This window comes from Athene noctua, chromosome 5, assembly GCF_965140245.1.
Source record: "Athene noctua chromosome 5, bAthNoc1.hap1.1, whole genome shotgun sequence".
NCBI classification, from domain to species: Eukaryota; Metazoa; Chordata; class Aves; order Strigiformes; family Strigidae; genus Athene; species Athene noctua.
In genome coordinates, this window is record NC_134041.1 from 60844130 (window position 1) to 60870301 (window position 26172).

General features: G+C 38.7%; 1 protein-coding gene and 1 non-coding gene across 2 annotated transcripts in view; both read right to left on the reverse strand.

The window, feature by feature from the left end:
• Positions 1 to 1211: 1211 nt before the first annotated feature.
• The window catches only part of EIF3A (eukaryotic translation initiation factor 3 subunit A), a 33970-nt gene continuing 9009 nt past the window's right edge, over positions 1212 to 26172 (reverse strand). The window contains exons 7-22 of the mRNA XM_074907825.1: positions 25433 to 25604; positions 24304 to 24408; positions 23423 to 23521; positions 22594 to 22710; positions 21410 to 21595; positions 18379 to 18726; positions 17731 to 17835; positions 15881 to 15994; positions 15473 to 15595; positions 14329 to 14482; positions 13120 to 13304; positions 11482 to 11570; positions 6227 to 7008; positions 4736 to 4910; positions 4132 to 4301; positions 1212 to 2774 (exon numbers count right to left, since the gene is read on the reverse strand). Coding sequence (XP_074763926.1) covers positions 2533 to 2774; positions 4132 to 4301; positions 4736 to 4910; positions 6227 to 7008; positions 11482 to 11570; positions 13120 to 13304; positions 14329 to 14482; positions 15473 to 15595; positions 15881 to 15994; positions 17731 to 17835; positions 18379 to 18726; positions 21410 to 21595; positions 22594 to 22710; positions 23423 to 23521; positions 24304 to 24408; positions 25433 to 25604 — 3166 coding nt within the window. The 3' untranslated portion in view covers positions 1212 to 2532. The remainder of the gene's footprint in view (positions 2775 to 4131; positions 4302 to 4735; positions 4911 to 6226; positions 7009 to 11481; positions 11571 to 13119; positions 13305 to 14328; positions 14483 to 15472; positions 15596 to 15880; positions 15995 to 17730; positions 17836 to 18378; positions 18727 to 21409; positions 21596 to 22593; positions 22711 to 23422; positions 23522 to 24303; positions 24409 to 25432; positions 25605 to 26172) is intronic.
• On the reverse strand, positions 22919 to 23052 carry LOC141961560 (small nucleolar RNA SNORA19). The gene has a single exon (XR_012633792.1). It is a non-coding gene; the product is annotated as a small nucleolar RNA SNORA19 (small nucleolar RNA).

Sequence of the window (26172 nt, forward strand, 5' to 3'; positions counted from 1 at the left end):
GGGGGCTCGGATGCCTCCAGGGCCCTGGTGGGCAAAAAAAGCTGAGTAGGAGCCAGCAGAGCTCTGGCAGTTAGGACCGGAGCCTGCGGGTGAGGAGAGTGTCCCCTCAGCAATCAGTAGGCCTCATCTTTGCTGTGTGTGGTTTTGGGTCCTGTTGCCCCTATACGAGGACATCATTGCCAAACTTGAGTAAACACAATAGTCAGGGGCTGGAGCGTGTGCCTGGGAGGGAGAGCGGAGGGAAGAGGCCTTGTTCAGCCTGGAGAGGGGAAGGCTCTGGGGAGACCTAACAGCAGCCAGCCAGCACCTCCCAGGGAATTACCGGGAAAACTCAAAGATTTTTTGCAGCAGTGCAGAGGAGAGACACAGGGCTGAAGCTGAAAAGGGAGTTGAGCTTTTTGAGGGCCACAAAAAGGATCGGAGGGATGGAACACCTCTCCTGTTGAAGAAAGGGGTTGTTCAGCCTGGAGAGGAGGCTGCTCCAGGGAGACCTTAGTGTGGCCTTTAAATACTTAAAGGGGATTTTAAGAAAGATGGGGACAGGAGTACAGCCTGTAGCAACAAGACAAGGGGCAATGGTTTTAAGCTAGAGGAGGGAAGAATCAGACTAGGTATAAGGAAAAAATTTTACAATGAGGGTGGTGAAAACACTGGGCAGGTTGCCCAGAGAGGTGGTAGATGCCCCATCCTTAGAAACATTCAAGGCCTGGTTGGAGGGGGTCTGGGCAACCTGATCTAGTTGAAGTGTCCCTGCTCATGGTCTAGGTCACCTTCAAAGGTCCCTTCCAACCGAAATCATTCTCCAAGTCCAGGATTTTTCAGTCTGGGAGCAGTCAAGCAGTGGAAGAGGTTGCCCAGAGAGGCTGTGCAGCCTCCATCCTTGGAGGTTTTCAAGACCACACTGGAGAGACACGGTTCTGAGCAATAGTCATTGCACAGCCAGAGGTGAAGTGAACCCCTGGGGTCCCTTTTAAGAGGAATGACCCCATGACACAGACCATAAGGACAGCAAGAGGCACCTCAACAGCAGCAGCACCCACAACTCCAAAGCCAATACACACTCTGTTACAGGACAGCTGCCACTCTCTAGTCCCATCCTTTGTAGGACTGTACAATGAACAAACAATGTAGTAGTTTTTTGGCTTAGAAAACACTCTGGAGGAATTCTGACTTAACAGAGACAGGACAAGCTCCAAAGGCACAAAAATCTGACCCCCAGAAGATGACTGTGAGAGCAAGTTTTTCCTGAGAAACTTACCAGTGCTGGGTAACTCAGAAAGGGCAGGAAAAGGACAAGAGGACTATTACAACTTTTGTTCACACACACTAAAACGACACCAGGTTTCTCAGGAAGAAACTACCCCAAGCATTCTCACGTTCTCCTTCAGTCAGTACAGAAACAGGTACACATACAGAAAAGAGTTGTTCAACAGCTGTTCTGCATTAATGTACACTGCAGGAAGTCACTAAAATCAAGACGCTGTAGCAGCTAATTCCTTAAGTTGTTTATTTATCATTGAAGAAACACACAGCAGCAAGTTCTGTGTTGGCTTCAGTATGACCAGATAGTTAATCGTTGTTACCGCACCCCAAAATTGAAGTCAACACAGCCATTACTACAAATCACTTTTTTGGAAAGGGAAAGAATTGACCCTGAAGACAAAGAATGGGGGGAAAATTCAACAATTTCTCCAAAACCACACATTTTAAATATGACAATATTTATAAATCCTTGAAAGGCATGAATTATCCAGTAATGGAAAAAGCAGATGTGATATTGGCAACGGAAAATACATAGCCATATGCTTACCAAAACACTGAAATTGTGAAAGCTTGACGTTTTGTGGTTGTACACCGCAGCAGTATACATTACTGGTACGATGACTGCAAAATGGCCTCAGAGGCGTTGTGTATTCAAGTAAATCTACAGAAAATATCCCAGTGTAGCTAATGCTTGTTCTGTTTATTGAATTTAATCCAAATTTAAACAACTTGCTGAATTCAGATAGTGATAAAATACGTCTCAGAAACAGCCTGCCCTCAAAGATACCTATGTAAAAGAGGGCTTTTATATTTTTTTCTATTTTTTTGGCTAATTATGGAAATTGATTTAGCTCTGCTTTTTCAATAATTCTACTGTGTGAACAGAGGTGTTTTCAAATGCATGTTCTGTGACGATAATACCCCATTCCAAATTAAGAAAGACTAAAAATAAAAAGGTCAGCCTGTTTCGGTGCAAGATAGAAGCATTACTCAAGACAGCTGTTGGGCTTGCTTCTTTTTATTTTAGCAACAAATGACCCATGAAATAAGCATCATTTTGAAATTTCAAAAACTGGCATTCAATTTCCAACCTTCTGCTGTGAGTTTTGTGCATAATCAATCTATATGAGTAAGTAATTCAAGCTCATGCTTTCATGTTACCTCAAAACATTTGTTAAAGAATTCCAATTCAGAATGTTTATAAGCACAAATATCCATGGATTCGATCAAATCAAAGCTAAAACATTGGTTAAACTCTGTGATTTTCACTTAACGTCGTACAGTGGTCCACCCTTCTTCATCTGTCTCATTTTTAGTACGGCGAAGGGGCTCACGCTCCTTTTCTGTTTTCCAGGAACCTTTCTCCTTCTCCCCGTCTCTTTCTCGATCTTTCGATGCTGGTGGGGGAGCAGAAGCTGGAGGAGCAGCAGGAGCAGGAGCTGATCGCCGAACTGTTTCACGTTCCTCTCCACGTTCTTCCCTCCTATCATCTGCACGCCGCCATGAGCTCGCTACAAATACAGAAAGACAATAAACCAACTTTGTCGCGCTCCACCAGCAGCCTGCAAGAGTTTAAACAAATATGCCCGGTACCAACAGTCTGATTTACCGATTGTCAACCTTGCCAAGAGGTATTGCGATGATGACAGGCAAACACACAGTTTAATTTCATAGTGAAGTAACAGAACTGCTCAAGCCTCTTTTCAGTTTTAGGATTGTTGTAAGCAACCCAAGTGCAGTAAGAATGTTCTGTTGATGTACATTGACTTTATGATGTAAATACATATTCTTATTATTATCAGAATTAAATGCACAGAATTGTCTCTCCTTAGAAACTACTGAACCCTGAAAACAGAAAAATCCTGACTTAAAAACACTTGTAGAAAATGTTTAGGTGTTCACTGTCTCAGAAAACAGCAAATTACTCTTCAGCCTACTGAAATCAGAGTATAAACAGCACCGATTACACGGCTCGGCTGGGATCAGCACTCACCATCCTTTACTTTATGTAGAATTGTTCATTCCCACCAAAAAGTTGTTAAGAATTCTACCCCAGCTATGTGTGAACAAAGCTCTGTCAGATACTAAACCAGACAGCCAAATACCAAAACTTCTTGATGCATTACATAAATAATTTTTTTTTTTTTTCCCAAAAAAATCCCTACATTTGAGAACCCTCAGCCTTTTTGCCAGCTGAAATCCTTTATGACATGTTCTGTCCCAGCCTGCGCTCTCAGACCTGCTGCCTGACAGCACCCGTGTGCCTTCAGGAGCACCCGTGTGCCTTTGGAGCAGAGACCAAATGAGGTTCTGAACCTGAGAAAGCCAAAATGGGAAGATGTGGTATCTCAGGCTAAATGTATTTGCTGGTGCTTATTTTTAAAACTCGGCAAAGGATTAGTAAGTGTACATCATTAAAACAGGTTAATGTATGTAATTAAAATAGGTCATTCATCAAAGTCAGTACCATTAGTAGCGTGAAACCCGTAAGGCCTTGTTTGGAAATACTTCCCTCATATTTTAATGGCTTTAAGAAATGAGCCAGAAATTACTTTCTGGGACATCTATCTTGATAATTTAAATACAAGAATTTCAGTCACCCTGAACATAATCTTACTATGAAAACTGCATATTTAAAATGTTGTTCTTCTACTGCAGATGTGAAATGCTACTATGAGCACAACTAAAAAGAGTTAAGATTCAAGGAAGAATTCTCAATTACGCTAAAGCTCCTTTCTATTACTTTGCTTACGCAAAGGGAGCTGAAAATGCAACTTACTCCCATTTTCCCACATCCTAGAACTGTCAGACTAACACGAAGGCCCCCATAATGAATGTAAACCTTGAGGAACACTAAAATAAACATACGTTCTTCCCGGTCAGATCGGAGTGGCGGTCCTCTTCTGAGGGGTGGATCTCTGTCATCAGTACGTCGATCTCTCATGTCACGACCACCTCTGTCCCATTCTTCACGACGACTTGAATCTCTCCAGCTAGAATTTTCCTCAGCTGGTCCTCTTCTCCAACCAGCGTCATCCCTTTGGCCATTCAAAATGTACAATAAGACTAAATGTTAAGATTTTACCTTTGCTGTGGAAAGAAGCAGTAAATCACAACACAGGTATTTTCAGGCCCTGTGGGTCTCTATTTAACATACTGCCATACTTGAAAACCTTTTCTGTTCTTCTGGAGCGTAACACGAAATTCTCTTGGTAACAGGTTAAAAAAAAAGTCAGTAAAGCATTTTGGAATTCCTTCTGTAGTTAACGTCCTCTTAAAAATAACAACCCAAAAAGGCCCCAAAATGCCACTATCCACTTACTCCCTTAGAGTACTTAATTTCAAACAAACCAACCACTGTTCCTTTCACTCTGCAATGTCATATTATTTATCAGCAGGGCACTTTTTTTTTTTTTTTTTTTTTTTTTTTTAACAGAAACATTCTAGAAGTATTTAAACACGGAAGTCAAACCTGGGACGCCTGAAACGATCATCTCGATCAAAATCTCTCTCTCTGTCAAATTCACGATCCTTTTCATTTTCATCACGATCTTTGTCTCTATCCCATTCACGGTCTCCTGGAGGTCTGGAGTCGCGGGGAGGCCCCCAACTGTCCTCACGAGCCTTTTCTCGTTCTCTCCATCCCCCTAGAAGTAAGAAACACAGTCAAAGGAATTCGTGGCTGACCTCTGATCTCTCTGTAGACAAAGAAACCTTTACTTCCCTCACAGAAACTGGTTCTTCAAGTTTTGATCCCTGAGGATCCAACTCCAGATGTTTGAGAAAAGTGTGCACATTGAGTGGGAGCCATAGACAAAACACTGCAGAAACTGCTTAACAGAAAGACAGTGATATAAACCTCCCCTATCAGGGCTACCTGTAACAGTTCAGCAGAGCTGATTACACCCTGCATTTTTCAGTCAGAAACTACAAACTCCTCACGGGTCTTGCGCAAAACAAGCGCAGGAAGAAGTAAAGGGTAGCTTAGACAGCAGGTTCCTTTGTGAAAATCTACAAGTGAGATTTTAGGCAAACTAATCTTTTAAGAACTTACTTTAAAGCACTACTTTAAAATATGACTGCATCTACCATCTATTTACACAGTGCCTCCTGCAATATCATTCAGTTATTTATGAATGGGAGCTCTTTATTATGCAGCCTGCTTTGTCTTTAAATAGAAAAGAGAAGAAAGCTATTGGAGTGTGAATTTTGAGATTTACAGTAACTTTTCTACAGGTTTGGATTACAGAATTAATGTCTGTAAAAGCTGATGTGGCACCTGTGAATACATAAATCTGAATGAGAACCAGGAAATCAAAATCATATCTACCATTGAAATGTCATCAACAGTTCTGAAAAGAATAAGAAACAGTTGTTCTAGTCACCATCAACCAGATTTAAGACTAGAAAGAAACTGTATAAGAATAGGGTAATTCAGACTATAAGGGACCTCAGGTCACACTAGTCCAAACTCCTGCTCAAAGCAGGACTTTCAAGAAAGGTAGACACAAAAGCAAAAAAGGAATGGTAAAAACAGGAATGCCTCTGTACGTATCAAAACCAGTCCCACTTGAACACTGTATCTGAATCCTCCTTAGGAGGTTCATCTCAGACATAGAGAAGGGGCTGGGAAAGAGCCCAAGGTGTGCTAATCTACTTGGAATGTTTATTTCCCACCAGAGCATTCAACTTGTATATTCTGGTTTTGCCCATGGGTAAATCACCAGCATTACTACATGACCTGTAGGTATCTTCCAGGCAAGCAACCAACACTGCTGTATTTTTTTTTTAATTCAACCAAATTAAAAGTTTTAATTATACAAAGTAAAGGAGCATCCACATTAGCCAAATTAATCTAGACACTTTCAGAGTTGATTCTCCCATCTCTGGCACCAAGTACATTACAACCATTATCTACCAGGTTAACACAAGCTTTGGAGGGAAGATTATAGTTATATTTTACCTGGTTTACCAAACGGTCTCCAAGGACCTGGCCTTGAATCATCACCACTCCGCCACGGACCCCTGTCATCATCTCTCCTGGAGAGCCTGTCATCATCCGCGCTGCGCCATGGTCCCCGGTCATCATCACGCCTCGACATCCTGTCGTCGTCCAGCCCCCGCCTGGGACCTCTGTCATCATCCAGCCCCCGCCTGGGACCCCTGTCGTCATCTGCAGCACGCCAGCTGCCCCGGTCGTCATCCAGCCCGCGCCTGGGTGGCCTGTCATCATCCAAAGCCCGTCTGGGTGGCCTGTCGTCATCCAGCCCGCGCCTGGGCCCTCTGTCATCGTCTGCTGCACGCCAACTGCCTCTGTCATCGTCCAGGCCGCGCCTGGGTGGTCTGTCGTCATCCAAAGCACGTCTGGGTGGCCTGTCGTCATCTAAAGCACGTCTGGGTGGCCTGTCGTCATCCAAAGCACGTCTGGGACCCCTGTCATCATCTGCAGCCCGCCAGCTTCCTCTGTCATCATCCAAACCACGCCTGGGCGGCCTGTCCTCATCCAATCCACGTCTGGGAGGCCTGTCCTCATCCCCTTCACGCCTCGGTGGCCTCTCCTCATCCCCTTCACGCCTCGGTGGCCTCTCCTCCGTGGATTCCAGAGAAGGACGTTCCTTTTCTTCTGCAGCACCACGTCGGGGCAGATCGTCCCCGCGTCGGGGCAGATCATCCCCGCGTCGGGGCAGATCATCCCCGCGTCGGAAAGGTCTTTCATCATCTCTTGCTTCTCCTCGACGCCAATCTCTACAAAACCACAAGGAATGAACAAAATGTAGAAGCTGACATCCAGGAAAGCTTTACACATTCGATTGACAGCACCAAACCCCTCAAGGCCATTTCTGAATGCATCCACTTGATGTGTGGTTGCAAACACATTTACAGAGCTTGCATTTTTCAAATGTACCTTCTAATCACCTTCATTCCTCTGGGAAAGTGGTGGGTCATCGTCCCTACAGCTTCAGTAAAGACTGAGCAGTTTACCATCTCCTTCAAAACTACAGTTCAAAGGGGATACTACAGTCCCCTGTCGGTTATCTGCTGCAACACAACAGAGAAGAGGTTTGGCTTCTGCACCAACCCTAACCTGACAAACTCAAGCTAAGTCTCAAAGAACCAGTATTAAAATCCCACAACCATCAAGTACGTACCCCTTCTTCTTCATGCACATGCCAACCCTACAATTCAATCCCCGTTTTCATATACTTTGGCACAGCTCCAGCCCAACAGATTGGCAATACTTTCACGGACAAGCCTCCACAACTGGATACAGCAGGACAATGTCGTAAACTTGTGATCACAATTCGCTGCTGCTGCCTGAGAGCAAGCAGGGTGCACCAGGCTCTGGCAGGCTGTCAGTGCTTGCACCGACTCTCCTTACTAGGATGTATGTGGGAAGTAAAGAATCGGTGATAATTTTCCCTGGGCTATTGACTAATCAGTTAATCTCTGAAATATAATTGGGTTTTTAACACTGAAAAGATCACACACTGCTGAACAACCCATAGAGCCTTCCACTCTTGTCACTTCTCTGGACACACCCTTTAGTTTAATATCTACAGAGTTTACACATACACTTAGACCATAAACCTTGGCTTTGTCACCAGATTGATTCCTTTATTTCAGAAAATTAACCGTCCTAAGCCAGTTCCTCAGCAATAAAATGAAACAAGGAATAGAGACAGAGATGCACTGGCATCTGCTGCTTGACAAGAGAAGAGAAGCTGCACTGGGGTTGAATCTCATGGATTCAAAAAATAAAATCAAAACCAAAACAAAACAAAAAACCTTACAGGTTTAGAAATCCACTATGCCACTAAAATGTAAACAAAAGAATAGCAACAACTTGCTACAAAACAGCAGACACAGGACCCCAAGAGGTGAGAACAAAGAGGCAACAGTCTGCGAGAACTGTGCATCTCACAAAATTCGAGGAATTGTGAGCAGCCCACTTCCTAGTTTTGGAAGAATAAGGGAGAATGCAATTACCATCGAGCTGCGAGATAAAAATACGACATGGAAATTGTTAACTTCCATTTAGACTCAAATTGGATAATCTTCTCCTTTGAAAAACTGGATTATTTTGACATAAAAGACATGTAGAGAAATGGTTATGAAGTTCATCAAATGAACAAGTATTTAATTAATTCATACTTAGGTACTGTTTCAGGGTTTTAGGATTTTTAAATCAATTTTTAAAGTATTACTACTCTAATTTTAAACTATTAGTTACAGGCGAAATTATGCCTCTGTTGTTTTTTACATTTTCTTCTTGTTTGACAACTTTAGTGTTCCTATTTCAGCTTTTGTCCTTCCTTCTCTTTTAGAAATCCTAACTCCCACTTTAAAAGTTTACTGAAATTAAGAGGCAAAGAGCATCTGATAAATTAGTAACAGTGGGATGCATGAATATTAAGAATATTATTGAATGGCAGTCACTGGTAGTCATGCAATCCACTTTCTATTACAGAACCCGTTTTTCAACAACCTCTGAAAACCCTACACACAGATCTATGAGAGCTGCAAGCATGCAGACAGCTTTACCAAAAAAAGCAGAAACTTGCTGGCAAAGTTCACACTGTAGTGACTATCACTGTTACAGGTTTATAACTTTTTCTTTGCTTGTCTTAACTCAGACACAAACAGCACAGATATAAACTAGAGGTCAACTCCCCCCTTTTCCATACATTTTGGCTTTCAGTATTTCTTGACCAGAAGCACACAGGATTTGCTGATCCTTTGGGACAGTGATCTGTGGCAGCAGCAACTCTAATGAGCTGTGCCAAGTGTGGCAGCCAGCAGCACTGTCCCACCCCCTTTCATGAATACCAGGTCTGTATTAGTTGCCATTTCATTGTTTCAATGAGCAAGTGCCCAGTTCCTGACAGCATTTTATGGATTTTCTCTCATCTAGGGAAAGAATAAGAGGTACCTCCATAAAATTACTTTTTCTACTAAATCAACTGGCTTTTAATTTAACTCCTACATAGCACTTCTATGTTAACCTCTTTTTCCTGCAATCACAATATTTGTAATATTTTTTTGTATCAGAAAGCTTTATTCTCTTCCTTATGAGATTACATCATTAGTTTTATTTTCCTCTTTTTTCTTACAATAACTACCTTTCTTGCACAGTCAAGTACAGAAAGCAAATAAAGTCTAGTTGTTAATTCATAACAAAGCCACTAGCTGTCCAAGAGACAGCCAGCCCTTTCCTGGACTTTCTACCTTTCTGTAAAATCTGTTGTATCTTGTAACTAGAACCATGGTATAGAAAAGACTGAGAACATCACCTGGACTCCAGCACTCTGGGGACTGCTGCACAGTACAATTGTTTGCTCTGTGGCCATAAGGACCTGTGTACCAGCATGGCATGTACGCCAAGACTGTGCCATTTCCGTGAGAAACTGAGAATCAAATTTTATAGCTCCTCTTCCTGTACTAGCATCCTTAAGGACTTTTTAATGCATATATCCAATAGCTGTACTTACAACTAGATACATGCTGCAAATTAAATCTGATGCTCTGTCCTCTATGTTAGTGCCTTTATCACTTGATTCAGAAATACAGTTTGCAATTACTTTACTCACAGTTAGGTTTGCACTGCTGTCTTGGTATCCAGCACATTTTCCCTTTAGAGTTAAAATCCAACTGAAGGTAGACTAGGGGCTACTAAAGAATGCAGAATTAGACTTTTCTTCTGCAATTATGTCTGAGCATCACTGCTTCTACTTTGCTATTTCCTAAGTTCAGTAAAAAGAAAATAATTGAGAAACATGGCTTTACTTAAAATTCCATAGAGATATTAATTTTGACTGCTATCAGTATTTCCTTTTAGTATTCCTCAGTATATTCCTTTTAGCAAAAGAAGGAAATTTTTACCAAACATGCTATATAATAATTCAAAATACACCTAATTTTAACTCCTTAGCAGTCACTGAGCTCAATTACTAAAAAGTTGAATGATAAATGACTAAGACAAAACTTACACAGAAAAACTCTATGATACAATGATCAAAAAATTAATACGGGTCACCTGTATCATTCTGTGTGGAAAAAAAATCACATTGAAGCATATAAATAGATGCATTAAACACTTCTGCAGTATGTTAATCCTTAAAGGCTTCACCCAGGAGTTTCATCCAAGTTTTGATTTCGCAATTCAGGAGAAAGTGGATCACTACCAAAAATGGCAACACAGCTTTTAAGGAAAGACTGAAAGACTATTTTGTTTATCAAGAAATCACATTCTTCCAATACGTTAGAAGAAATTACTAGAGAGAGATAGAGTAAATTATTTTCTTCCACTGGAGTCAGAGTTAGTTGTAATGGATTTGAATTGCTGCACTGGAAATTAAGGCTAGACATTTATATATATAAAAAAAAAAATTAAAACCCCCCCTATCTATCTGGAAGGCTAATTAAGCACTAAAACATACTGCCAGTTGGAACAAGTGGCAGTATCTCCATCCGCACAGGCTTCTAAGAACAACTAGACACGCACCATCAGAAATGTGTTAGGTACAACTCATCCAGTTGTGGAGCAGAGGGATGGACAAATGTTAAAGATCTTATTTGCTACACTTCGTATAAACAGTCTTCGTTATTAATGAACATATCCAAATCCCCTAAAATACATAGATGTGAGCAAGCAGGGTTTTTTTAAAAAGGTGAGAAGTACCTTCAGAATATTCCTTCTCTGTTCAATACAGTCTTTCAGAACTTTTAGTTTATAGCACGTATTTTCTGCTCTATGACTCACTCTGGGACTTGAATAGTTTAAGACTCTGAATTTTGACTTTTCTTATACATTACTGTCAATTTTCTAAATAGAAAAATCTCGAAGAGTTTTATCATCCAGGAACCCTGCATTTGCTTGTCATCCTTCCCCACTCTGTATTTATACCACTGACACCAATGTTTGAGTGGGACAGAAATTTTTAATTTAAAAAAGAAAACAAGCAAGTTGTTTATCACATGCAGAAAGGTGTCTGCTAGCTTTCACATATCTAAGATAAATAAAACAGGAATGTTACCTGAATGCAGTTCCAAGATAAAACCTCTCTCTCATTTTGAGATCCTTACAAAGCAATTTTTTAACAGAAGGTAACTTTCAGAGATGTAGAAGCATGAGATAATATTCAGTTAGTGCAGCTTTAGCAGTAGCAACAAACGTATTTTGAGTCCAATACAACTGGTCCTTAGTAACCCAATGATTACCTTTCCACTGGTGCTCGTCGCCATTCAGATTCTGCCTCACCACCTCTTCTCCAGGAGCTTTCAGACTCCCTATCACCCCAACGAGATTCCTGTGCGTTAAAAGAAATTGGGAACATTCTCTCTGAATACTTTAACATTTTCAACATATAATTTACTCCTTTCAGAGCATATAATTAAAAACTCCCCTTGTTACACTGTAGAGAATACTGAACTATCAATAATTTATTGAATAATTTAAGTATGGTCTTAACTGAGTAACTTTACTGTTTCTGACAATTTAAAAACCAATATGGTTTGGTTCCCTCTGTGCCACATACTTTACTAGTAGGGTAGGGTATATGCAAATACACTAAGACGTGTATGAACAACAGCTACAGTAATCCATAGCTGTAACACCTGTTAACACAAAAAAGAGGTTCTAACAGTTTCACTTTCCTGGTGCTTAATGACAGTAGGAATGGCATCAAAGAATTATTTGCTTTGGTGCTTTCTAATCAGATCATAAAAGGTAACTGAATAAACTGAAAGCTCTCTGTAGCAGAGACCATTTTGTTCTGAGTACCTCAATGCACAGAACAGATGAGGTATCTGTGATTCTCACAGGTTGCTTAGATGCAGGGCAGAGCAATAATTTAATTTTTTAAAATAAACGTAAAATGTCTCTTCCCTTTTCTGGACAAACTGTTTAAGCTATTTTAACATAGTTTTTTCCTTAATTCCACCACAATAAGCCAATTAGCTAAACCATACCCAATTTCACATTATCGACCAACCTCTTTACAAAAGAGTATTCCAGTTTTATACTGCTCTTTGAAAAGTGTTTTTACTCATCAAGGTCTACACTTCACTACGGGGAATAACACAGGTTGGTCAAGATCTCACAGATCCACTACTCCGTGACTGTGATGAATATTTACCTGATAGACTATCAAAACAATTTATACAAGCTCTGATCACTTATCTTCATAGTGTTACTCAATGAAGCATGCATTAAAGACAGACAATGGCTATGGTGGATGAAATTTAAAACTAGTCCTCTTATTGGTAACTCCTGAAAAAGAGAGTAGGTTTGTGGTGTTCAGTTACATTTTTATATCACTAAATGTTTATTTGCAAATAACTTTTGGTTTCTTTCCTGTTGGATTGGGGTAATGATTTTCCCCAATACTTAGATTTGTAAGTGGGAAGTTGCACACACCTCTTGTTTTTATGTTTTATGTTACTGCGTATTTTTTATAAAATATAAGTGTATGCTTTTATGTTTAGTCTGGGATTTCGCTTCAGTATCTACTCTAATTTCTAATTTTGGCATGAGTCACTATACTTGCTTCCAATATAGCTTTCCTTGTTCTGCATTAAGAAAATTTTATTCAATATTCTTTTTATTATTTATTAGTTTAGTTTTTAAACAGCTTGATCTCTTGGTAGTTTCTTTGTTTGACTTTATTACTAAACTATATATTCCAGATCCTAACAGTGAGCTGAAACTAAGTGACAATAATTTCACTATTAAATTAGCCAGCTATGCTACAACTTAAAAAAAACCCCAACCTACTATTTAGCAATGCTATCATCTTTCAAATGATCTACAGAAGAAAGAGCAGTCAGAACGAAAACAAACCTGCAGGTATTACCTACCTTTCTTGAAAAGGGGTCATCCAGACCTCTCCTTTCTTCTTCCCGACGATGCTCTCTTTCTTCTATCTCCATTTCTCTCTGACGTTTTTTCTTCTCCAGTTCTTCCAGTTTTTTGACACGTTCCTGGTATTCACGCTGTTCCTGCTCACGTTTCTCACGCTCAATGCGTTCCTTTTCCTCACGCTCTGCAGAGTTGGAAACATAAATAGAACGTTATTACCAATAAAAATCTGTATCCACAGAAGCATTACAAAATACAATCTCTCTCCTTTTAACTCCTTATTACAAAATAAAAAAAAAAAAAAATCCAAGCATTTCACAAGATGCATTTAACTAACCACAGAACCTGTTTTCTGGAAGTATCCTAACTCAAAAGGAATACGAAAAGGAACCTTGATACATCCGTTAATATGACATCTTGAACAACACCTGTCAAGAAAGGTAAGAAAATGTTCCAATACCCATATGTTAATTTGATGTACAGACCACAAATGAGCCAGCTAAAATACTGGTAACTACTCTCAAGCATGGTAGAGAATCCCTTCCTTAGAAAAAGTCAAACAAAAAAATCAGTTAGCAGTGTCAGAAATTAGATATTCAGGACTGCTTGCTTGTTTGGTTGGTTTTTAAGTACTGCACAATTTTGAACTCTGATACATAAAAATCTTCATCCACCAAGTGACAAGCAGGACACAAATTTACCTTACAGGATGCCTAGCACCTCTTCTCTTCTAAAGCCTACCAGACAATGCAATTCACAAAGAAAGTTGTGCGAGTCGCTTACAATTCTCAAGTTTCTCATCTGACACCAACATTTCCTTTCTATTCTCTTTAAGATGTGCACAAACAAGTGGCCAGAACTCGAAGTAAACAACTAAAATCAAAGACTTAATTCTTCATTAGCCTCCCTTTCTTTATCTCCTCTGTCTGGGAGGAGTGGAGGGCAGGAAGCATTCATCTGCATTCACTTTTCCTTCTTCCTCCAAAGCTTTACTTTCACCTCTGTGCTGCACACCTAAGCATTCAGAAGGTGCATTAGGTAAAATGGGAAGGTACAGTATCTACCAGCAATGAACACAGTCTTCAATGTTGACTGAAAGTGAAAAGACTTCCTCCAGTATCATGAAACAGGGAAACCAGAAGTTAGCTGCATACACACCTGGAATGGGTCAAGGATGCAAAGGGTAAAATAATCACTTTCGATTATACCTTTAAGCAGCTGTTCTTCTCGTAATCTTTGTTCTTCTTCCTCCTTTTCTCTGTAGTAAGTAATGCGCCTCTCTTCTTTGCGTTGTTTCTTCCGTTCCTCCAAACGGTTACGCCTCTCTTCTGCTAACCGTTCCTGGAACTGCTTGAGTTTATCCTGAAATACAAAGAATACACATGAAAACACCAGAACCTTTAACATTTAAAGAGTCAGACAGTTACACAAATTGCTAAATAAAGCTGCTCAGAAACACAAACCAACTGCAACATATTAACTTTGCTCCACTGGAAAAACAACTACCTGTTTGCTTTTTCAAACTTTTCTGCAATTGATTTCATATAAGGGAACATACTCCTACTTAGGAGGAAAACAATCACCATGCATAATTTTAGTCCTTCACCTGCTTTTTCAGGAAAGGAATTACCTGAACAATAATTTACCTGTCCTAAAATACATTACCTGAAGTTACCTATATAGTTACAAAGAATCATCTGCAGTTTCTTCATTTTTTTAACATAATAGCTCTTTTGTTTTTTCTTTTTTTTAAACCAGTTATTACTGCAACATAGCCAAATAATCAAAGCTATGAACAGCCTCAGCAAATGTAGATTTTTTTTTATACGTAGAGCAAGAAACAAAGGCAGTTTTTCCCTGCCCTCATGCACCAATTTGTTATTAAATTTTGCAAACATAAAACATAACTGGAAGAATTCTTGAAATGCCAAAATAATTTCCAGATTCAAACACAAAGATTCAAAAAAAACAGACAAGTATTTCTATCTATTTCTCAGCTTCAATATTATTGTCAATATTGTTCCATCACCACAGTAAGTCCAAGCACTTGTACAGATACAGATGGCTGCTCATATGCTACTCAATGTTCTCTTACTAATAGCTGTATAGAAATAATTTACCTTTTGTTTTCCATATTAGCTATTCCAGAAGTTGTCAAAAATGGTAAGTGATATTATCTATGAATGGATGCACAAATTTATTTTTTTAGTCAGAACAGGAAATAAAGAATTCCGTAACTGTGAGCCATTCTAGATACTCATCTGTTTCTAGTTTCCATGAAGAATCACTGGGTCACAAGTTTAGTTCCTCACTTCAGGGGAATATTTTATTACAATACCGTATCTTGTGTACCTCATAAACTGTTCGTCGTGATGCTTTGAGCCTGGCTTCAAATAAATCTCTATCCTCCAACATCCTTGAGAGTCTGTTCTTATGCTCAAGGGCTTTCTCGCGCTCCAACTGCAAAGTGGTGATCTAAAAACAGAAAATATACGAACTATTACAAATCAAAATCTTACTATATATTTGCATTCTATCTACCTCAGCCACTAGAAAGAGAAATTCTCTTTTCCTCTTTCAGATCCAAGACAGAAGATACTGCTGTCCACTAGCACAAGGAAACTGCAAAGCTAACACTTCATTCTTCGTATCAACTTTTTCCCTTCTTCCCTAGGATTGAGCTAGGGAAAAATAAGTGCAAAACACACTATTTTTCATTCATTGCTAATGGATTTTATCATCGGAACAAAAAATTCTTACCCTTTCTTCTTCCTGTTGCTCCCACAGCTCCATGTCACGCACTCTTTGCTCCTCATATGCAGTTTTTATTAAAGGAATTTCTTCTAATCGCTTCGCTCTTTCAAAATAGTCAATCTAAATAAAGATAACATACCTTTAGCATGTCATAATGTAAATACCGAACCTGGAAGACTCAATCTTCAGCATCCCCAAAGAAAACCCCGATATGTGGAGACTTCTCCAACCACACTGGACCACGTCAAAGGTCCAGCTAAGCAAGAACCTGCCTCTACCACTGGTGCACTGCTAGGCAAGGAGGCAAGAACAGAGGCAGGCATATATACAATGCTCTCTCAGCATCATCAATTTTCAGTTCCCGGCACTTCCTGTGGAGGTTTTTTTGTATTTAGCAGGCATCTAGAGGTGGATTTCTCCTCTCGTCCTTCTGAACTCGAAGACGCTCTTCCTATACAACAATGTACTTTGGGAAGAACTCCTGCGTGTCTGGCACACGGCATGAGGACCCACCTACCTATGAACAGTTCTGATCATAGCTGCTACCAGCCTCACTTGATGCTTCCTAGTTCACTATCCCTTGCAGTCACTGCAAGAACAACTATTCCCCCATCATCAGCTGTTACAGCAGGTACACTCCTAGACTGCTACCACATCCTTCCTCCACAAGTCTTTTGGACGTCAGGGTATTACTTTATAGACATTTCTCACACAGAAGCCAACCCAAGCATTGATAATTTTTGTTGGCCTCCTCTCAAACTTACAGTTCAACCATGTCCTTTTTGAGAGAGACCAGAACTGCACACAGTGCTCAAGACGCAGAACCACCAAGTTCTCACTGCTAAGAATGTTAAGTTTAGAGCCCATCATTTAATATGTAAAGCTAAAGATTGGGGGATTTTTTTCTCCCCACTTTCCCTACACAAAATATCTATGTAAACTGAACTTCATTTGAAGATTCTTCCTTTTACCCCACAGCTGCTAAGATTTCTTTGTAAAAAGCTTTTTGGAAAATCCAACTTAGTTACACCAACCAGACCATCCTCACTCCTGTGTTTGTTCTGACAGCTTCAGAGAACTCCAAGAGGAAGCCCTGGCTTATAATTTTTCTACAGAAGTCGTGCTGACCATTCCAGGTTGATCATATTTACCCAGGTGACTACTAATTCTACCATTTAATTTTCTGCTACTTTGCCCAGTATGAGCATGAGGTTTACAAGCCTGCAGCATAAAAAATCCTCGCTGTAACCTTTTAAAGTAAATTAAAGCTGCCTCGATACTAGAAAGTTTTGAGTGAACTATCAACTGTATCATATAACCTCTGCTTCATTCTTGAATACTGTCCGAAGTCCTGGGTGAGTTTCACCTTGACCAGGTTATATATATATTTCTGTTTACTAGGACAACATGTTTCTCACACTTATAGTCACTCCAGTTTCAGGCAGACTCTATTCTGCCATCTAGAAGGGCTCTAGTAGTGGAATTTCTTCTGTTTCAGTGAGGACTAATACAACTAAATTTAGCTTCTCTGTAATGGCTCACCTTTTGTAAGCATTTTTAATCCTCTCTGAACATTTTTGAATTACAAGTCTTCCCAGCCAATATTCAGTTCACACACAGCTTAAGGGTCCATTTTCAAATCAACTCCATTAAATACAGAAGATTTGTGCACTGATACTAGAAAATCAGTTTTTAAATGGGTTTTTAACCTGTTTACCTTTTTTTCATTTCATACAATAACATTTTCAACACCAATGTTATATATGTGCATATATATTTATGTATCAATACAGGAGTTCACAATCACTAACTAAAGCATTGTATAGACATTGTTTTGTACCCTTCCTACTTTGTACCTTTTTCTCCTGATTCTTCAACCGTTCCTGGAGTTCCTTCTTTTCTTTTTCAAGCTGTTCAACTTGTTTAGCCATAATGAAGTCAGGATCCAACTCTTCAAGATCCTACAACCAAGTAAAGTTATCATTAGAAAATAAACATTTTTTTCTGTTACAAATGTGGTTTGTTTATTTATTTAAACTTCTCTGCAATCTTCCCCTGAACTTTTAAACTGATTTTCTTCAGAAACTTTCTCAGTTTCTTTTCCTCTCTTCCGGGTAACTTGTATTGCATTTTTTAAAATCAAGATACACATGCCTTGGAGAGTTTTTCAATTGAGACACAGTCCAGATACTACAGAATTGGATCTGAAGGTCTGTTTTGTATTTCAGATATTGTTCAAGCAACAAGGGGCAGGGGGGGAACCAACTAGCTAGACTTAATTCCTCCAGGTAAAAAAGGTCCTAGCCAAACTCAGAATCCAGCTTTACTTACACTGTTGAACAAATTAAGATACTTAAGTGTCAAACTGTCTCATTTTTAAGAGAGACTGTTTATAAGACCAGCTACAGTATAAAACTAGTAAAGGACATGAATTTCAGGCAGCCTAGCACTTAACACCAGAAGCATAAAAAAATAACTCAAAGCTTCAATAATAAATTGTCTACCTCAATATCAATATCTTTAAATGCTTTGGCTCCCAGTTCAGTCTTCTTAATCTGCTCCAAGCGCTCACGAACAGTCTTCTTTTTGATTTGTTCATGCTCTTGCAGGATACGCTCCTTCTCTCTTTCCTTTGCCTCCTGGCGCAGTCTCTCTTCTTCAGCTTTCCGGACTTTTTGCAATTCTGCTTCACGTTGTTCTAGTTCTTCTTTTTCACGCTGAATGTTTAAACTTTCAAGGCGCTCTTTTCTTTCCTCTATAGTTTGACGACGTGCAAGGATACGCTGATGCTCCTTCCTTGAATTTTTTAAGAAGGCGGTGACTGCCAGCTGATGTTGTTCTTCCTTTTCTTGCTGAATTGAAATTAAGAATAAGACAATGATGTACATAGCATCTCTTTAAAAAGGCAGAAAGCATAGCAAATGCTTCTCAGAGAAAACTCAAGGTTAGTTTTATCCTCTAAACCTGCCAAGTGCATGGAAATATACTGTATTGGCAAATCGAATCCAAGTGGCATACAAGATACTGTCAACTGACTAGAACCACATGCACAAGCAAAAAGTTGTCTGTAAGACAATATTCTGCAACACATCTTAGTTTCACACTTTTTCTGTCCAAAAATATTGCATGCCCATATGTTACTGATATTTAAGGTTCTAACTGAAAGGGGAGTGTCAACCTTGCTTGTCTCTGCATGTGTTAACAAGTAGAGCACCAAAGCTCCCTTGTTTTTAAAGTTTTGGGTTTTTTCCAAACACACAAAAGAAAAATATCGTAATTGACACAAAGCACTATCTGTGAGATAATAAGAAACTGATGCATCAGCAATTTCGGTATAAACATTGCCTATAAGACTGTTTAAATTATAAGAAGCACTAGACTTCTAGACACTAGAATATGGACTGTTCTTTAATTCTCACCGCCCTGCCACTCTCCTCCAGAGTACCTATACAGTTCCTTGTAGAGATTCATGCTGCGCACATGAAGAGGTGTAACTGTGCCAGCCCATTATTTTAATTGCCCCAGCAAGCAGCAAAACCCTGCAGCCCTACCAGCTCACTACACTCCCTCTGTCATGCTGCTCTTGAAATGTGAGCTAGCTCAGAGGTATTTTTAGTCATCTGTCACTTCTAGGGCATTCAACAAAAACACTGGGACACCCATACTTTGTTGCAGATCTGCAAGCATTTTAAGATAAATGGAGGTGCCAGAAATACAAAAATGAAAAGCTTTAGATGAATTTAACAATTTTGTGAATTATAACAAATTTGAAAGAAAGCACATGGAAAAAAGGGAAAAGTTTTGATCTGAACAGCAAAGGAAAAAAGGGTATCAACTCAACTTGCTCTGTAGCTTCTCTAACCACACAGAGTGGTATTAACCTTGATACTGTACTCCAATTTTACAAGCATAATTACTAGCATTTATGTCTTATTCAGCTAATTGTACTAACATGTCAAGTATAAGCCCATTTGTCATTTCTATCTAATGTACAGATAAAGCATGTTTTTTCTTTCAAACCAACAATACGTCCAATACCAAGCATTAATAAAATCTTTTTAGGGGAAACTTATACGGAAATATTTTTAAACACTATAAACCAGTTAATATATGTTCATGCTAGCATAAGCAAGGTATCATGATACAGTCCTACTTTGCATGTCTGTATTTTGAGAACATTACTTAGTATTTCAAACCACGTAAAGAATCTAACATTGACATCTTGCTATCAGCCTTTTTTCCATATATAAAAATATTTGATATGTTTGCTATGAAATCTTCATAAACATGGAACAAAAGAAAAAATTACCACTGCTCTTTTAAGAGAAGTGAAGGTTTAACTTGCCACAACCAAAGCATGCTGGAAATCCGAGACTGATTTACACCTTGCTCCTAGGAGGCTCTGGAGAACCTGAAATGTGAGCTCATCGGTGAGTCGACCCTGAAGCCAACAGCCCCAGTTGAGGAGGACAGGGAGTGACAAGGACAGGACAGTTCTTGAGTTGTGGGATCTTTTATTTGCGTTTTTAGATTCCACTATGAAGTTACATTCCAGGTTCTTCACAACAGCAGTTTCTCCAGGAAGAATAAAGAAAGCAGACTCTTGGATTTTCAAAAATGCTGGCAAAATTTTAAACAAATCCTAGCTCTGTAGGTCCACCTATGGGTAAATTATTATTCAGTACATCCTAAACCTGATATATGCAGCACTGGCAATTTACTCGGGCCTGTTGTGTACATTTTAACATGATTTTAGTTATGACCAAACACTAACTAATTGGGTGCATTTAAGAATGACTTACTCTTCTTTACAAGCACAAATAGCTGACTACCACCAGGCTAAAAAAAATGAAAATGTACATCTCATCTGAGAAAATACATTCCTTAAAATCTAAACTCAATACTTTATACCAAAGCTATTAGCTTACATTTCTACTTAATCCACAAGTATATAAATGAAGACCGTTATTACTGTCAAATTAGATCAAAGATTGTTACCACAATGCTCTGAAAAACAGAGCAACACACTTCTGAAAATAAACCAGTGTACAAAAGCATCAATCACTACCTGCTCAAATCCTTGCAGTGTCACGTTAAATTAATCATTAGACAGCTGACTGCCCTTCCTGTGTCAAGGAAAGGTAAACCAAGTAACTCCTTCAAGTATGATCTCACAACTACAAAACAAGCTTGTCTTGTTAAACCAGAAAATTTACACCTATTAGAATAGATGAGTATGTAACAGATGCAGAATACTTTGTCTTTAATAAATACATTAATGTTACACTACATTTGTATATATTAACACCTCAAGGATCAATTATTTATTCTGCAAAGGGGACAGCAGTAACAATCCTGATTGCCACTGCACTGAGAACATACTACTGCCTGGAGCAGTGAATCAGACAAGCAAAAAAATAACAAAAGGCAAAAAAAATAAAAGGCTGCATAAAGGCAACAGATAAACGTCACACAAGGCACACAGGGGAAACGTCAGAATTTGTCAACATCTTCAGAAGACTTAAAATGGCTTACCAGTAAGTGAGGAGGCTTAATGACTGCAAGAGCCTTAGCTAGAGCTGAGGACATAGCAGTCAATTGATTTCTAATTTGCTCAGAAGGCATGCTCTGTAGCTGAGGGCCTAGTGGAGCATCTTCTCGAGTACTGTAGTTCAAATCTGAGCCAAAACTCAGTGTCCGGGTAGTATGATCAAGGCGCACCTTTGCAAAGTAACAAACAGGAAGAAAAAGCATTCTATTATTTATTAAACAATTTCTCTGTTGCTCTGCCTACGACCAATGTGACTCAACAGAAGCCCTAAGCAGAAATTATTTTTAAAAAGTTTTAGCTACACCAGACTATGAAAAATCCCAAATTAGTAGAAGAAAAATAGCACTGTGAATAAAGGTTTGATTTCCATTGTTTATACAAAAAAAAAAAATTCCACTTGAAGAAGCTGAACTTTCAATGATTCTCTGAAACAAGCACTGCTAGACAAATGATTGTTGCCTATTTCTCCACATTATCAATATGCAAAACAAGAATCCTGACTTTAATGCAGACAATTTCAACATCTAAAATGTAAGCTGAATCTGTGTGTTAACCTAAATGCATTAACTCAGCTTTATCTAAAAACCTAAATGGGTAATTACTAAAGCAACCTCAACGAAAACTACTTGTATCTCATCACCAGCTTAAACATTTCATTACAGGCTGTTCTTTCAATAAAGACAACTTTACCAAAAATGCGATCTTCAACAGCAGCTGAAACGTCTCAGACATCGGGGCACATTTCAGACACTGGTGTTTACTTCAGTCACTTGGTTAGACAAAAACCAACGTCAGCAACTGCTAGCTCTTTGGTCTTGCACAACTAATTCAGCATAGGCAGAAATTCGCATCCCTGTTTGTTAGATTTGCTTCAGGATATGCTGGACTAAATGACTGGGGTTCACAGGGCAAGTTTCAGCAAATTTTATTTCAACTTTTACTTCTACTGGACTTATATTAATGATTGCTAACCTAAATCAGAAATACACACCAGAATGCAAATAATTATCAGTTCTTAATTTATTGTCACATGCATATTTTACTTTAGTTTATCTCCATCTATCAGAATCAATTGTCTTCCTTGGGTTCAATGTCAGTCAGTTTTTCATTCAATGTAATACCCAGGAATTCATACACCATCTCACAGAAGACTTTTTACATCACTTACTTGTAAGTCACAATGTCTGGCTGCATCAACGATACTACGTTCCAGCTGGAAAGCATCAACAAAAGGCACCAGGGTAGCCAGACGAGAAAATTCAATGCTTTGATAAATCTGGGCCACCTGTATGTGAACAGAAACAGCAGGTACTTTTCCTCATTAAAAAGAGATCAGCAATAAAAGTTGTTGTACAGGCTATAAAGCTAACATACTCAATTGTCAACAAATGAACATATACGTATTCACAGAATTACAAATACCCTTTCAGGATTTTATTTCTGTACTATATTCAAACTTAAACCTATGATTAAATGCTGTTCCTGAATGGTTTCTTTGTATGAAGGAGACTGGCAGCAGTAACTACAGAGAGCTTATGCTGCTAATTAGCCTTCAACTATTTCTTTAGCACATCAGAAATAACACTGCTCGTCACTTGTAACGAAAGCAGGTCAATGAAATGTGCACTTTACAAAACACCTAAAGACAACAAAACAAAATCAAACCACCCTACTCAAACCTTACACCACAAAACGTTTTAAGAAACAATGAATTACCTTAAAAAAGACATCACAGATCTGTAATGAAAAAAATCTAGGCAAGAGACTATGCCACTGTATGCAGCCACTATTAAGTATAACTACTCTATGCTGTACCTAAATGACGTACAAACCTGAAGAAACAGGTTATATACTGGGAAAAAAGTATTTCGAAATCACAATGGTATTCTATTCAATAGAAAAAAATTATTTCAACATGGAAGTTTCCATCTTAGCATTCTTCTAAAGCATTTTCTAACTTATGTATACTTAGGAACACACATTTTATTTATTCATACCTGCTGCAGAAGGCGAAGAATGGTATTGTTCTGCAGGTGAGGAACATACAGCTGGAGTTCAGGTTCCTTTTCAGCTTGGTCCTTCACCCAGTTCAGAACCTATCAAAATTCTGAAAAGTTACTCTATCTGCACCCCTTAAAAACTTCAACATTAAAGTACGAAGCATGGTTCTTAAATACTTCTATTCTACAGCTCATGAAACAACAGCACTTCTGTCCAGATACTACACTGTTTTACTGAAGTGTGTCTTTTGATACTTTTAATGGGTAGCTAGCATTTTTTGTATGAAGGTGACTGACAGTACTGGCAACATTTTACCACACTGCTAATTTACCTTCACGTTCCTTTTAGCACCTCAAATATCTTTGTTCCCACTATCAAAGAAAAAGAACATGATGTGCTTCATCAATTGCAGAACTTACGTTAACCTAATCAACACTCTCACATTGTTTTACCTCTCAATACTCTACATGTTAATAGTAAAAACAGTCATTGGTGTATTTCTCCACTTCCCACGCAAGCCATTTGCATGCACATGTACATGTGCGCACACAGTTTTCTCATTTCTGCCTATTTAAACAAGATTTAACGAAGTATCATCTCCACCAAGACATTCTTCTGATACGTTCCCAAAACTCTGCACCTTTAGCGGGGCCCTATGAACAGCACCCTCAAGACCTGAATGAATTTTCATTCTATTTCAATAAACTGGTGTATTCTGTTACCTAGACATCGTTATAATGGAATTTGACCAAATAAAGCCTACCACTGAAAATTCTGGCAATAGAAGCAGCTAGCTGGTATGTACCACAAACCAATACTCAAATAACAGACTATTAGTCAAGACCAATTACTAAATACACAGCGCTACAAAACTTACCTTGCTGACACGGCTACATAACTTGAGCGGGTGAAAGTCTACTTCAAGCCAATTGTAAAGTTCTTTCACTTCTGGAACAACATATTGCACTACGTTGAACCTTACCTACAGTCAACAAAAAAATCCAAAGATCTCAAAATAAATACAGCATTAACAAATAGTTGTGCTTTAAGAATTTTATATTCATGAAGTAAAATAGGCACCACATGTACCTTTTAATACAGGAGACTACTTATTTTTTATTGCTGCATTCTTAATGGCACTGAAAATAACTCTATGCTACACCACTTAACTGTATTTAAAAATGGAAAGTAGACAAAGAATATATCAAAATAAGTGTTTAGACTAGAGTAACACCCTCAACTTATTAGCCATTTCTAAGACACAAGTCTTAGTACACAGATGTAGGCCCACTTCTAAAAAAGCCACATATCTCTGTTCATGAGTAAACTTCTGAAGCTTTAAATAGTGGTTTTAAGGCAAACTGGAGAGGTACCAGAAGAATTAACATAAATTAAAAAATGAACCTTGAATGTAAGTTTTAGGCATGCATGCAAATGACTGCAAGAAATTCAAGCATCCTCTGAAAATACCTAACTATGACTGAATGCCTAATTTGTTTATGAGTATCTGAGAAGATCTGAAGACAGGTAAATCTAACCTCCCTTCAAAATAAACACAAGGAAGTTTTCATAGTCGCTCAGATCCTTATGGTCCGCAATTTGATATCTGATCTGTGCTTATCCAAAATACATTTAAAACAGAAGAATAAACACTAGGATCAGTTAATTACATACCTCAGAGTAGGGGAAAAAAAACAGTTCTAGGTCACAAACCCTTCCAAACCCCTCAGTTTCAAACTGACATTTGTTGCTTGGGTGACACAAAGGACAATACTGAATCTCTTTAGTGCACACAAGCATTCAGGCCTCTCATTATTGCTGCCATTTCCAAACAGTCCTTGTCAACATGAAATTTTAATGCTATAGCATAAGTTATACAATTAACAATAGAGCTGTTTTTTAACTTCTGACCTGCTGTCCCGTAACTAAATACAGTGCTCTAGAAGGAAAAGTCCAAAAAGAGGACTCAATATTTAAAAGCTGCTCACCTGACCACCACTACCTACCATATCATTAATGAGACTGCCACGTGTGGGTGGGGCCTGAAGACCCAACAGGGTTGCCAGACGTCGCTGTTTCTCAACAATGATGCCATCCATATCCAGAAGGCGAGCAATATCAGTTCTCTCAGGAGTTATAGGAATTGACAGAGTAGCCAAAAGGACGCGAGTAGACATCCTGTTGACAAAGTACAACCGCAAAAGATGAACTTCAAGAGAACACCAATTAATTTCTTTTCATATATGTGCCAGTTCAAGAGTAGGAATGAGTAGTATTCATGATGCAAAACTGTAAAAATACCAGCAATAACAGAAAACAGGACAAACCGTGCAATAAAAGTACAGAATGTAGTGTTCTTAGTAACCAAGGGAAATATTTTAATAAACATCTTTAATTACAATGTGTGTATATACATATATATACATAGAAATAATAAGGAAATTTAAGACACCTCTGTAAACATCAAGATACTATAAAACAATGAAAACAGCAGAAAGCAGCACCTTTAAAAACTTATTTTAACTGCAAATCCATACCATTGATTTTGACTGCATTGATTTTTAAAAGCTACCGTGCAAGCCAGATGTACCTTTTGATGTAACAATACAAATGACATTAAATATTTAAATTCTGACCTTAGTACCCAGATGAACAGGAATATAAGAATTTCCATAGGGTATTTATTCCCCCCAGATTCTGATTTTATAAAGGCCTGTACATGAACTTCAGAGGCTAATGCAGTCAA